General features: G+C 47.3%; 1 protein-coding gene across 1 annotated transcript; it reads right to left on the bottom strand.

Annotated features, from left to right (window-relative positions):
* Positions 1-1,508: 1,508 nt before the first annotated feature.
* On the bottom strand, positions 1,509-14,332 carry irs2b (insulin receptor substrate 2b). Its single transcript, XM_079276956.1, has 2 exons — positions 10,857-14,332; positions 1,509-3,943 (listed from the first exon to the last, which is right to left on the bottom strand). Exons 1-2 carry the CDS (start codon positions 14,200-14,202, stop codon positions 3,939-3,941), a joined length of 3,351 nt encoding a protein of 1,116 aa, XP_079133082.1. The 5' UTR covers positions 14,203-14,332; the 3' UTR covers positions 1,509-3,938.
* Positions 14,333-14,534: the final 202 nt, after the last annotated feature.

The raw sequence follows: 14,534 nt of genomic DNA, 5'->3' as shown, positions 1-14,534 counted from the left end.
GTTATATGTTTGTGTTCAAAGTAACCTCGCTCTCTCGAGTGCACTCTAGAAAAGATGTTGCACAAACCAATTGAAGACTGATTATTGTTGTTGTAGGGGACATGCACAAACCCTTTCAAAAGCACACACACACACACACACACACACACACATTAGTGGCGTGTCCCAGACAGCTTTCCGGAAACATACCATTTCCTGTGGTGCTGCTGCAGGTCTCTGTCCATAAGGCAGATGACTCCCTGGGGCAACTGGCTACTTTACTGCTCATATGGACCTATCTACTGTTGCATGACCGACCTTCCTATCCAGACACACACACACACACACACACTTTGTCACGTGCACATATAATCACTCACACACACATTCAAACACTAGCTGGCACATATTTGATATACGATATTCACGGGCAAGCTAGCTCATTGAGTTTGCATTATCTCACTGTAACAGCGATTTGCATGGTGCATAGAGGCTATGATCAGGCGTTACCTTCTGTTTCACTCTTTCAACATAGTAACGCAAGTATTATCATTGGCCCTTCCTCCTGACCGGTCTTTGACAGTGAGCAGTAAAGGATAGAGGTGACAGACAGAGAGACTAATGGCCTGCAGCTTACTCTTGATCCCTTCTTTACAATTTAATGAGTCTTTAATTAAACTTAAGCAGCAAGACGGAGAACAGGAGCAATGAAGAGACCAGTGATGGATGAGATTTGGTTTCCAGAGAATATGTCATACTTTGCTCTCTCTAATTCTGCTCTCTCATTAGCCTCCTGGATTCTACATAATGCTGCAGAGACAAATCTGTCTCATTGAAGGGGCCCACCTTTAGGCTACCATTCTGCCCTTCCTCTGGCAGTCAACCTGCACATTTGTCTACAACCTCCATTTTAACCGTTCACTGCTCTCCATCTGTGCTGCTCACGTACTTAAGATTTAAGTAGAAACAAGTCATGTCCCTCACCCAGCACATGCATCCTAAAAGCCAGCCCCTCCCCCCATCCAAACATAGACCACGAGCCATAGTAGACAATTACAACAATTTCTTAGCATTAATTACCGTTTTAATTACCAGGGCTGTGAGAATGAATAATCTGACAGCATATGGCTCAGGGTGCACAAATCATAATCCTATCACAATATTATGTATTCCCTCCCAGTTCCAGGGGCTGTTTCAACACGCTGGTCTAATTACTATTGCTGGGGGTGGGGACTGGGAGCAAAGCACAAAGCACACCCAATTCTTAAAGCACTCTTGCTCAATAGGGAGCAGGGCTTTAAAAACAAGGAGGGACATGGGAAATGAAAGTGAATCTAGATATGTCCTCTCTTTCCGAATGAAGGATTTCTTAATGAAAGAGGCAGGAAACTGAATTGAAACATCTGCTCGGCGAGTGCCTATTGAAATGAAAGATGAAAAGCTCGGGCTGGTTTGTGATGTGATGCGGAGGAGAGAGGGAGCGGAGGACGGAAACACAGAGGCGAGTGGCTTTCTTAAATAACATCATTATTTATTGCATGTGTCTATAAAGAATCAACACAATCTAAAGCAATGAACTAAGTTTAAATGATCATCTCTTAGTAGCATCACAATATGCAACATTCACAATGAAAGACACAGCAAGAGAAGCCCATATCGTAACCTTTAGATGCTGAATAAAAACTTGAAACATTATCCAAATGCAAAACACTGCTCAAAACACCAAGAGGCTTGATTAGCAAAAAACAAGAAGTTTTCATTTCAAATTTGGAGAGAGAGAAAAAATGCACAAACAGCAAAAAAACAAATCAGATTTTAAGGATTAACAAACATTATTAACAGTATTTATACATTTGGTACGTCTTGTAAACTAATTTTCAAAAGTGTAAATATTGCATATATGCCATTTGTGTTGTAACAAGACTTAATTTTGTGAAGTATTGATGACTTCTCTTAAAATCCTTTTTTTGTCAGAATTACAGCATTGGAAAATGTCCTCATAGTGGCATCCATCCATTTAACAAGACTATCCCGTGACAGCTTTTAAAAAAATCTAAGCCAAGCCATACTGGTTAGCCTATAACTTAATTAGTGCTTTTGTTGTATCAGAAAGTTCACTCAAACACGTAATATGTACAGTACAAACAACATAAGTTATTTAACTTAACATCTCTCAAAGGTTTTTCAGCGTTTGCTAAAATGTCATTTGTCTTTCACTATTTACAGTCTATAGGCAACGGGTAAGTACCAGTGAATTCAGATCAATAAAGAGAGGCTTGTATCTGCGTCATAGTTTCGATTCATGTTTCGTTGATGCTGTTGCGGTTGCTGGGGTGTTTGTCGGGTTGTATGCTCTCAAGCCCGGAACACAGCATGTACTACATTCAATGTGTCTTGGTGTTACAATCTGGAAAGTTTGTAAGTGCAAGACCATGCATTAGCTCTGGCGTGTCCCGCCTGGCTCGCTCTCAGCTCAAAGTGGTTTCAAGCTATCGAGCGGCTCGTTAAACAGCCGGTCTGACTGCGTCATACATTTGCCCGGCGCTGCCTGCACCTGCCAGCCGACCAATGTGGTGCGACAGCTCTCCGCAAAGAGGCATCAGGTGAGAAAACTTAAGATTCTGAGCTGAGTCAAGTTACTTTGTATAAACAACTTCAAACATTCATGTCCTCCGTCCCTTTTCCTGACAGGTCATAACTTCCTGCAGGGTGTGTGGGTGTGCGGGATATCACAGGTGAACCGTGGCTGAGTAGGTAAAGTGTATAAAGGTGCCGAGACTTGGGCTCAGACAGGCCACAGATCTGGTGGTCAGGTCCAGTTGGACCTGGTTCATGCTGCGATGTTTGGATGTGCGACACCTGCATGCATGGGTTACGCAATGCAATGTCAGGTGTTCCTTTGAAGTCCTCTGGGTATTCTGTTAGCGTGTGAATCCTCCATTTCAGGCATATTAATAAATATATTACTCTGGATCTTTAATACATCATCCTGTCATAAATGTAAGATGGGGAGAGGAAAGAACTTAATCTCAGAGAGGCCGTCTCTCATTTCGGCTTTGATGAACATTCTATAAGATGATCGGTTCAATCTTTGATATAATGCGTGTTTATAGGTCCAAACTTAAAAGGTCCATCAGATTGGGGCTGATGGCTTGAGTAAGGCTTTGGATTGGTGATTTAAAAAAAAAAAAACTTAAAAAAAACATTCACCTCTGAAAATAAATATTTCACATATATTTCTATTGTGTGAATTGGTACCAACCTGGGTTTTGATGAGGTAGGTCTTTTTTTGTTGTTGTTGTTGTTTTTAGCAAAATGTTAACTTGGATTTTTAAATATGTTCATAAATGTCAGTTCTTTTTGCAGTACAATCCGTATACAAATTCACACACACACGCGTCATTAAATGCATACCTACATGACAAATAAATAAATAAATATATGTAATCTGTATGCATGAAAAGGTTTTTTGCGTGTATGTGTGTGCACACTTTGCTCTCCAGGTTTGGTTCACAGGTTTTCAGGTGAGAGGATCTGGCGACAACCGGCTGAAGCCAAAAGACCAGCTGAAAGTATATGAATGGTAATAATAACAATAGTAAGAAGTAAAATAACATTATACTGCAGGACAATTTTGCAGGCCTATGCACAGAGATAAATAGTAACCCGTCTATGGTTAGAGTTAATAGTCAGTTTAAGTTCTTGTTATTTGTTAAGTAATCTAGTACAACACCAGCATTAGCAGCTGAATGTTTTGGTGCCGAGAAAAGCGGAGGGAAGATTTGGGGCAAGGGTCAAGTGTCCGTGTTGCCGTGGCGATGGCCGTCCCCGTGACCATCGAAGGCGGCAAAAAGGTCAAAGGACATCGACTGCAGCGCGTGGTCCAGCTGTCGCTGGGGCGACCTCATCACTCGGCTGCAGTGAAATCCTACGTTCACAGGAAGAAGAGGGAGGAGCCTTCATTCTGAAAGAAGAAGAAAGAAAAAACACCAATGAGTTTCTTGTCATGTTATTTACAGACATGAAGTTTAATCTAACTGAATGAGATTTGTTGGTCAATAATACCTTCAGAAACTTGATTTAAGTGTGTGTACATACAGTAGATGTGATTTATTATGGAGCGGTAGAGAAGGAGGGTGGGGGGGACTTCAAATGGATACCCCCACTCTGTTACCAAGTAAGGAAAAAGTGCTCTTCAAGCGGCTTGCCTTTGTGTGTGTGTGTGTGTGTGTGTGTGTGTGTGTGTGTGTGTGTGTGTGTGTGTATTCCTCAGCTGGTAGACACTGAAGTGGCAGGTGCTTTCACGGCAAGGGAAAAACAGAGTGGCATTTAGCACCGTGCAGCTGACACAGGGCAGTCTCCAATGACAGCAAAAGATACAGCAACAACACTCCCACACAGCAACACACACACACACACACAGGTATTGTTGATTGCATACCTACTGAAGTCAAATCAACAAAAGAATGCCAGGCTCACTCCCACACACAGCCCAGCTGTGTGTTTTCACACACTATAAACTCTGGGTCTTCAGAGTGTCACATTTCTCCCAGTGGAAAGTTGTGCCGACCCTTGCCCCGGTGTACTTGTTTGTGAGGTTTCATTTGCATGCAGAGCTATCAAATGAGAGCGGAAGCCTTGGCTGACGCACACACACACACACACACACACACACACACACACACACACACACACACACACACACACACACACACACACACACACACAAAGCCTCTCTACTCGGCTGAATTTCTTCCCTCATTCGCCGTCTCCTCTCCATCTTCCCCAGCCACGAACAAGAGCTGTTTTCACAAAGCTGGATGTGATGGTCATTCTCTAAAACAAACCTTTCATTCAGAGCCCTCCTCAACTACTCCCTCCATAAACACACACACACACACACACACACACACACACACATCTGTTCTCTGTCTTTGGCCTATACATACATGCTGTAAAGGAAAATCAGAGGCTGATGTCAATACTTGGGCTTTATGGACACTTGACCCAACACTTACTGATGTCCAAAACATCACAGTGTGTGTGGGGGGGGGGGGGGGGAAATAGGCTGGTGCATTTCCACAGATCCTCAGGGATGTCTGATAAGCAAAAATATGGAACCACAGCGTTAACTTGAAAGATAAAACAGTTGATTTTCCTCCTGAGGCCACCTGTGCTGGCTTAGCTCTGTCTCGCATTGAGACAGAAGAAAATAGAAACACTGGAGGTTGTTAGAGGTGGAAAAACCACAGTAACAGAATCAACCTGACAGAGAGGACTGGGAATGCAGTGAGATCATGGGGCCGCCGGTCCATAACAATCTGTGTGTGTGTGTGTGTGTCTGTCTCTGGAGGGGCTGGGCCAGGCATTGGCCTGCAGAGGAAGACACTTGGGTGAGAATGACTGCAACGTGCCGGGAAGGAGAACTGAATCACCAACGGCTTAGACTAGCAACCAGGTGCACATATAAACATGATTATTATTATTGTATGAACAAGCAATAGTGCAACAAGACAATGTGCCGTATGGGCACTCACCGCACACACTGCTGTTCAAACACATGCTGATCGGAGAAAAGAGTGGGCGGGCAGACAGATTTGGGGGGGGGGGGGGGGTTTATAGAAGGGAGCAGTGGTCCAGCAGGGAAATGAACCCAATGCCTCCTACCCCCTCCTCTTTTTGGAGCACATGCACACACCCCTCCTCCCTCCCTCCTCTTTTTGGAGCACACACCCCTCGGCCCCCCCCCCCCCCTCCTCCCCCCAGCAATCCACGTCTGTGGCCCCCTGTCCCAACACACACACACACACACACACACACACATTGAAGCTCTGTTCATTATTTATTTAGATCTCAGGCTAAATTTAGCCATGCTCCATTGAGGACTAGGGCGCACACACAGGCATGTATTCGCAGCCTCTCTGGTGCTTCAGAGGCAGAGTAAACACGTCCCCATGTCTGCTGATGCATTATCACCTGCTCGAGTAGTTCCGCCTTGTAAGTGAATGAGCTTATGGGGAAACTTCTCCAACTGTATTTCTGCGCAGCAACAAAGGAGGAGGATCATCAGCCGTCGGGTAGAGAATGAGCTCCTGCCAGCAACAAAAGTGATGTTGCGAGCAGGTTTCCTCCTCCAGATCAGCAGGCTCAGATGTGCTCTGTTTACATTCCTGCTGGCTCCTCCCTGATCTATAGCAGCGCTCCTACGACCCAACACTGACTAACTCTTCACCTCTGACCTCCCACACCTCTGTCTGAACCAGCAAAACAAAAACAACAACCACTGTTGACTCGGCTATCCTGCCGACTCATCCATATTCCAGATAATCCTTTCAATCTTATCTCATTTTTAAACATGTTTGCACTGATAGCGTGGGCTTTCCCCTCAGAATAAAATGACAAACAACAAAAGGTTGCAACCGACAACTGGTTATTTTCATTTTTTCCTGATTAATTCCAAAAGCATTTGGTGTGTAAAAAGTCAGATAATTGTGATTGTTTAGTCTAACCAACAGGGTAAAACCCTAAGATTTTTAATATATACGATCATCATGACCAAGAAAAGCAGCAAATCCTCCCAGTTGAGAGCTAATCCTATGCTTAACTATATTATACACCTCTATGGAGAAGGATTAATACAGTATCAGGGTCCAGAGAGATAGAAAAGAGTTTATGATGTGCTGGACTATTCATGAATGAAAAACCTCAATCGGCCTGAAGCCAGTGGACCTGTTGTGTGCAAGTACTATACGACATGTGACATGTTGAGTGACAAAACAAGCCACTCAACAATGTCTAATCCTGAAGTGAATGTAATCATTGTGAACTCAAAGCTAAATTGAGGATATGGATGGTTGACTCTTTTTTTTTTTTTCCTATCGAGGACTGGAACATCCCGCCCTACTTTACTCAAAGAGGTATGTATCAGACAGCCAGGAGCGCTGTGTGTGCGTGTGTGTGTGTGTGTGTGTGTGTGTGTGTGTGTGTGTGTGTGTGTTTGTGTGTCTGTAAGGGAGGAGTGTACAAATCAGGTGAGGACAAAGACTGAATGTTCCTGAAAATGTAATCAAATCATCAAGGTAATTGTTCTCAGCAGGCTAATGGGCTGCACAAATAAAACCTAACCCGATTATTTGACTAGAGAAGAGTACTTTCTACACTACATACTGTATATATGGAGCTTTTCTGTCAAAGATCAAACATGTTTCTTCGGTTCCCTCTTGCATTAAAAAAAAAAGGTTTTATTGTTTCACAGCTCCTGATTCACAACAAAAGACATTTCGACGGCTGCAACCATAGCTATTATTTTCATTTACCATTCATCATTTGACAAATGATTTAGTCTATATCCTCAAACTAGTGAAGCTGGAACCAGAGAAAGTTTGGAATTTTTGTTTGAAAAACGATAAATCGGTCATCAAAATAAGCTGCTGATTTTCCATCAATCGGAGCAATGAGCTCTTCACACTTCCAATCAATCCTTCCAACCAGTTGGCTGTTAATTGTGTGTTATTGTTGTTGGCAGTGCGAGATAAACCAAGCAGCAAGAGGAGTGAGAGCCTCGTTGGTGTCTCTGATCAGATATGATTTGCTAATTGTTTAATGCACAGTTAATGGCCTCTTGTGTGAAAAGCCAATGTCCACTGAGGTCAGTTAACAACAGGAAAAACACAAGTGAGAAGGAGAAGGTGTGTCTGTGTGGGTGTGGGGGGGGGGGGGGGGTTTGAAACTGCCTTGCCACACCCCCACCTTCTCCCTGTTGTTGTTGTGGCAGATGGTGGCCAGTCATTCGCGTATTGTCACTCTCCTCTGAAGGGCCTGATAACCAGTGAGCACTACTTGGCAGGGCAGGTGCAAAACCCCCTGACCCCCCCCCCCCCCACCCCACCTACACCCACCGGCCCTCCGCCATCTGCTGATGGCTGCGTATATGTGCACACACACAGGAGAGGAAGACACACAGACAAAGTGGGAATGAGTGTGTGTTTGGGTGGTGGTGGTGGTGGTGGAGAGGCAGTCTGGGCCCACAAATGAAAGGCATGAAGAGTATGAGTCAGTCTCATCCCCTGTCTGCACCGTTTAGCCTGAGAGAGAGATACATTCGATAGACGAGGACCGGGGTGGGAAAAGAAGGCGATATGATGATAAAGAGGCTTTAATGGAGAAGAGAGAAGTGGCTTGAGAGATTTACTCTAAAAGGAGCGGTGCGATGAGGACAGCCAGAGAATGGGAGTAAGAAGTCGTAAAAAAAGAAATAGCACACACGCCTCCCTGTTTGGCTTTTGCCACAGAGATGGCGGTGTGTGGATTTCTGGACAAGCCCCGATGACAATATCCTCCCCCCCGCTCAGAGTCTCTCACACGCACAGCGCTAGTTCAAAGGTCAAGTAACTGACATTGTGGACAGGGCCAGAAGGCGTGCACTGAAAGCTAAACAGCCCCCCCTCCTCTGCCACATCACCCCCCCCCCCCCTCCCGGACCACCATGTCAGGGCCAAAACCCAAACAACAACAGTGTAACCTCTCAACTAACGGACTCAACTACTCCTCGGTGAGCCATAAAAAAACCCTCCACAAACAGACGGGCAGGATGGAGCGATGTCTCCCTTTCTTCTCCGTCTCTCCCCAAAAATGTCAGATGTCAAATAAGGACAGGGGATTTGACTTCCGAATGTTCCCGTTTCAAACTGATGCACTACATGGAACTATGGTTCAGTCAGTGAGAAGAAGAGGATGTGGTAAAGCCTGCCATCTTGTACTAAACAGTCATGCCCTCTTTTTCCTCTCACACACACACACGAGCAACAGAAGTGTATTTGTGTTTTGATGAGAGTATCAATGACATGCCACACTGGTCACATCCCCGATCAGAGAGCAGAGTCATTCACTATTCTGTACAAGGATATTTGTTTGCGAGGAAGGGCTTATGTAACCGAAATACAGTAGCAAAGGCCAACTCTCACCGGAATGATCTTTATCTCTTTCTGCGTTTCTTTTCTTCCTTTCCTTCTTACCCCTCCCCCCTCACTCTCTCCCCCTCCAGACAGCTCAATTGTCTACTTTGTTGTACATGAAAAACAACACAAGTCATGCATCTTTCACCATTGTTCCTCAGCTCCCTCTCTCCTCCTCCCCTGCTCTTGTTAACCTCGGAGACACGTCTCCATTGTGGTACACAAATTCAATATTTCAGCCCGGTAACTGGACCTCAATGAGTGTGAGGGTTCACAAATGCGTGTGTGTGTGCCAAGTACAAGTCAAATGTGTTTGTACGAAGCATTAGTGAGTGCCCCCTTTGTGTGTAAAACGTTTTCTTCAGGGTGTTTGTGAAGTTGCTCACAGTAGAAAGAAAAAAAAAAAAAAAGAATCCTCTAAACCCCCCCCCCCCCTCTCTCTCTCTGAGTCCATCCCACCAGGTTAGAAAAACAAGGGAGCATTCACCTCTCCCAGCAACCTTTGCACACTGCCCACATTCCAGTCCTGAAACCCAGTACCTGACAATTGATAAACAACTGACTCACTTGTTTTTCTGGGGAACACGATGACTTGCACCAAGCCCCACGCTGACTGCACTCAGGGCATGAGAGCCGACAGAGACAGAGACAAAGGTGGTTGTGAAACCACAAACACCAATTAAACTCTTGTATTTCACCATCAGGAACACTGGCTTTCTGACTCACCGTGATCCCGACACAGTGTATTTTCTGTTCGAAGAACAGCAACGTCTGACATGTCCCGGAAAATCACCCCCACCATCTAGAGATGCATGAAAAGCCACTGACGCAACAGTGACCAAAATAATGGGAAATGGCAATGTTTTGACGGTAACTGCTCCTTCACACAAAGACACATCATCACAAGGATTCCATTTGTCTTCTTATAAAAGATGCAATCGACGGTTATGAAATGGAAAATAAAGACGTGGCCTATTCTCTGCCTGTTTTAGCTACTTTCATGTGCGCATCATGTGTCGTGCTGCATGCGTCACTGGATCAGACAAGTTGTTTTTTGAAATACTGACGTGGAATAAAACTGCGTCACTGAGGGGAGACCAGAGCAGACCATTCACACAAAACACACAACAGCAGCATCAAGCGAGCCGGGATAAAAGTAGAACAAGTCCGGCCACAGCTTTCAAAATAAAAATCCATTCAATTCCAAAGCCAATCCGGAATGGAGATCAGCGTTTATTTGGAAGGACACATCCTTGTTCTCCGGTGCTTTCTGCTCCAATATCTCTAATATCTATGCAGTTTGACACGGATCAAAGACCATGCAAACAGTGTCGACCAGCCTTGAGATTTGTCAATGTGTCCTGGGTGTGACGAGTAGGTGACTAACCCCGTCTAAACATCGCAGCCTCCACCCAACAGCAATGCTCAAAACGACTTTATTTCACTCTGCTGCCGTGGCCGTTCACACCCAATTATGCTGTTCTGACACATGTAAAACAGGCATAACTGTCATTTCATTAGCTTATACACTACAAAATATAATTGTGGCCAGTTTCCCTCTGATTTGAACAGCAGTAAGCCGCGTGACAATAAGTCTAATATAAAAGGGTACGGTTCAAATAATGTATGTATGTCGTCAGTGGGTTCAATCCATAGTCAGTGTTAAACACGTGGACTAAACTGCAGACACGCATATAAAGCTGTTTTTTCTCTGCATGTTCTTCAAAAAAAAAGAACCATTGTTATCAACTTTGAATGAAAATTAGCTCAGAAGTGCTGCTTAGCAACGGGCAGCCTATCTCTGCAGAGAAGAGAAGCCCTGAGGCGGTTCTCTATCCTACTCCTAAGCCCTGATACCACTCCCTTCATGAATGAAAGCCTGCTAAATGAATGAATTTGTTTGGCACATATGGAAACACTCACCTTTCACAGCAGTGGCAGTCTCCTTGAATCCCATGCTGGCGTAGGGGCTGGTGTTGAACCCATTCATGCCCCCCTTGCAGCCACAGGCTGTCGTCTTGAACCTCAGGAGTCCATCGCAGCCCCCTAACCTGCATCCGCCAAGGTTTCCCTCCATCAAGTTTAAGGCAATGTAGTTCAGTCCATTTTGATAACCAGCTGACATCTCCCTGCACATGGGGCTGTTGCTGCCGTAGTCCTCGTCAGAACCCTCGGAGCTGCAAACAGTGTGGGATACGTTCTCCACAGAGGCAGAGCTGTGCCGTTTGGTGTCATGAGCAAAGGATGGGCACACTGGTGTGACAGTGGTGGTGGAGGAGAAGGTCTCAGAGCTGTGCCGCCGCCGCCCCTGAGGGTCAGCCCGGATCACTTTGGCCCCTCTGTGTGGATCCACAAGGGGGAGAGATAACAAAGGACCCCCCAGGAGAAATGAGTCCACTTGCACAGGGGGCACCCCATTCACAATGCTGCTCTCGAGGCTGAGTCTCTGGACACAGGCAGTGGGGCTGGTGGGGAGGGGAACATCATCAGTGGTGCAGAGAGCAGGTAGAGGAGCAGGTGGACTGAAAGTCATCTCAGTGTAGTCGTCCTTGACTGGAGCAGGCTGACACACCAGGCTCACCTGCTGTTGGAGAGGATATTCCTCTACCATCCCCCTCTTCTCTGCTTGTCTCTCTGTGCTTTTTTTCTCTTCTTCTTGGGCATTCACCAGACTAGGGCAAGTCAAGACTTCAGGCGTTTGGCTTAGGCACCCTGCAGTGGGGGAACCCCTGGGTTGGTGTGGGCCAAGGTGACCCGGGGAGCTGATGTCAATATTAGCATAGTCTGCGAGCGGAAGCGATCCCTTCTCTGCACACGTTGAACTCACAGAAGACTCGGAGCTCGCTGACACTGTGGACGCCAGCAGGTTGTGAGTAGCACAACTGAAGTCTATCTTTATGTACTCTCCAGGGCTGCGTGGCTCTGAGGGAAGCGGGTGTTCGCTCATACATGGTAGTGTTCTGAGGGATTCCAGAGCCAGGCGGGTGGGCCGACACACCCGATTCCGGTGTCCCAGACCTCCGTCTACCCGAGCCACTCTGAGAGGAGATAGGGCAGATGAATGGGTGCTTGGTGCCCCCGGAGAGCTGCTGGCTACAGAGTCTCCTGGAGTGACAGGACAGTAGTTGGACTCCTCTTCTATCCGCTGTCTTTGTAAACACATCACCACATACTGGTCTTTGTCTGTGGACCCATTGCGCTGCAACTGGCCTTTTAGTGAGCGTGGTAGAGAGCTGTAAGAATAAGGCTGTTTGTGATGTTGCTGGGGGTGGGGATCTCCGCCTGGAGGACTGAGGATGTAGTCTGAGGGTGTGGGAGACACCAGCGAGTCAACAGGAGACATGTTCAGGTACTCTCCGTTGGTGAGCTTTCCATCAGTGCTCTCCACCGACATCTTGGTTCCGCACCACATCCGCATGTAGCCGCTGTCCTCCAGAGAAACACTCCCAGGGGAGTCCGTGTGTGGGGCCAGCCCCGCTGAAGAGTGTGAACGGGGGTTGATGATCTGCTTTGGTGCGGAAACACACATGGGGCTCATGGGCATATAGAGGGCATGCTTGGACCATGATGTCTGTGGTGTCACACCCGGCATCATGGGCATATAGCCACTGTCTCCTTGGTGACCGCTAACGCTGATCTGAACATCCCTGAAATCCTCAGGATGCACGCCTTTAGGGGAGGCAGTGTGACACCTCCGAGAAGACTGGCTCCCGCTATTGTAAGTGGCCCTCATAAGAGTATACTCATCCAGGGAGGCTGAAGATACTTTGGGGGGACCTCTCTGCTGGCGGGGGGTAGTGAGGGAGTACGTTCGCTTTCGGTAAGCCTTGTCCAGCTCCGCTAAGCGGCGGTAACCATTCTGCCGCTCCATCAACATGTAGCCATCAAGCTCACTGCCGTCCCGGGAGGGGGGGGTGTCAGCTTTGAGAGACTCGGGTGTGTTGCTGCGTAGGGTGAGCAGCAATCTCGGGTCCCGCGCGTCTGCAGGGCTAGAGCCATACTCCTCACATGATATGAAGCCTGCATCACTGGGGGAGCCTGAGAAGGAGGCACTGCAGCTGGAGGGGCGAGGAGCACTGGTGTCTGGGTAGGAGGACAGATTCCCCAGGCTAGGGGTGGCTAGGGGTGGGGTCGGAGACAGGGGCATAGACATGGACTTACTGTGCTGGAGGGAAGAAGATTCAAATGTCCGACAAGGGCGCATTGAAATGGTGTGAGATCTGGTCAGGAGGGTCCTGTGGACCCCTGGGCTTAGGGGGCTGCCAGTCACTGACATGGGGCGTGCCATGGTGCCATCGCCCTCGCTGGCCGTGCGTATTCGACAGGAGGAAAATTTGCTCACAGGAGAGGTCATGGCCATGCTGTCAGTGCGCGACCGCCGGGGGAGCCCGGTCTGGCTGGGGGGCAGATTGTTCAGGTGCCTCCGTGTGGGGACAGATATGGGGTTTGTACCAGAGGACTGGCTTTTGCTGCGCGGACGGAATTCAGACAGCTCCTTCATGGCTTTCATCGCCTCCAAGATAGTTTCGTGGATATTTTGCGCCACCACAGAGTCGTCCGCCTGCATCCAAAACTCCCCCGGCCCCGTGGCTGCAGATCGGCCAACCTCAATGAAGAAAAAGCTGTCAGAATGGCCGCACCTCCGGATATTCATCAGCTGTAAAATGACGGAGGCAACCTCCGAGTTCAGCTTGACAAAGCTGATAGTCCGGCTGGAGAGACAGAGCCGGTACACTCCGATCAAATGTCTGCTTTGTCCCAAGCCTTTGGATTTCAGATTCACTTGCCATATCTCCTTGTAGGCGGCGGTAACCGGCGTTATTACACCGTAGCTCTCCTCGTCGAAGCCAACCAGCGAGGACGCGGAGTTGGACGCTGAGCCGTCGTATACTTTCCCCTCTGCCATTAAATCCGTCAGTACCCGGTACCAGCCCTGCTGCTCCTGCTCGTTTTCTGCCGCCACGGCAAAATACTCGTCCTTGGTATAAAGAGCAATAAGATATTTGTGTTTTGCGTCCGCTCTCTTGTTGATGTTGAGACAGCAGTCCAGAGGAATAACCCTCTTCGCGGCCGATTTGTTTTTCCATTTCTTCTCGCTCTCGTAGTACTCCAGCCGGGCAGGTGAACCTTCGCTCGGCTCTTTTAAAACGAAATAGCGCTTGTGTCCGTGTTTATGCTTCTTTAGATATCCGCACTTCTTGATGTTGTTGTTCGCGTTCGTATTACTAGGCAAAGACGTCGGGTCTCCCGTGTTTGGCGGACTCGCCATTCTCGTGTCCTTCGCTATATCAGACACAATGCTTCCTTCTCCTCGAGTTGCTGAAGAAACGCGCTTTATTTTTAATCCTCTCTTTCCAGAGCCTGTTGTGCGAGCGTTCGTCTTCTCCCACCGCTGAGCAATAAATAACACATGTCTGCTCGTGTCCGGACTGAGGAGGGGGAACAACATGTGACGTTCTACACATCCAGTCCTGTTGTAAAAAGAAAAAAGAAAAAGAAGAACGGAAAGGAGGAGGAAAAAAAATACACACATCGACAGTGGGCGGTGCGCACTCGGCTCATTGGGCTTATTGGTGGAAACAGGGTGAATGCTGGCGTGAG

The sequence above is a fragment of the Melanostigma gelatinosum genome, assembly GCF_949748355.1.
Source record: "Melanostigma gelatinosum genome assembly, chromosome: 10".
Lineage (NCBI taxonomy): Eukaryota > Metazoa > Chordata > Actinopteri > Perciformes > Zoarcidae > Melanostigma > Melanostigma gelatinosum.
This window is presented reverse-complemented; position numbering and strand designations above follow the sequence as displayed.

Coding starts and splice junctions, on each gene's coding strand:
- irs2b (XM_079276956.1), bottom strand. CDS start 14,202: ATGGCGAGTCCGCCAAACACGGGAGACCCGACGTCTTTGCCTAGTAAT.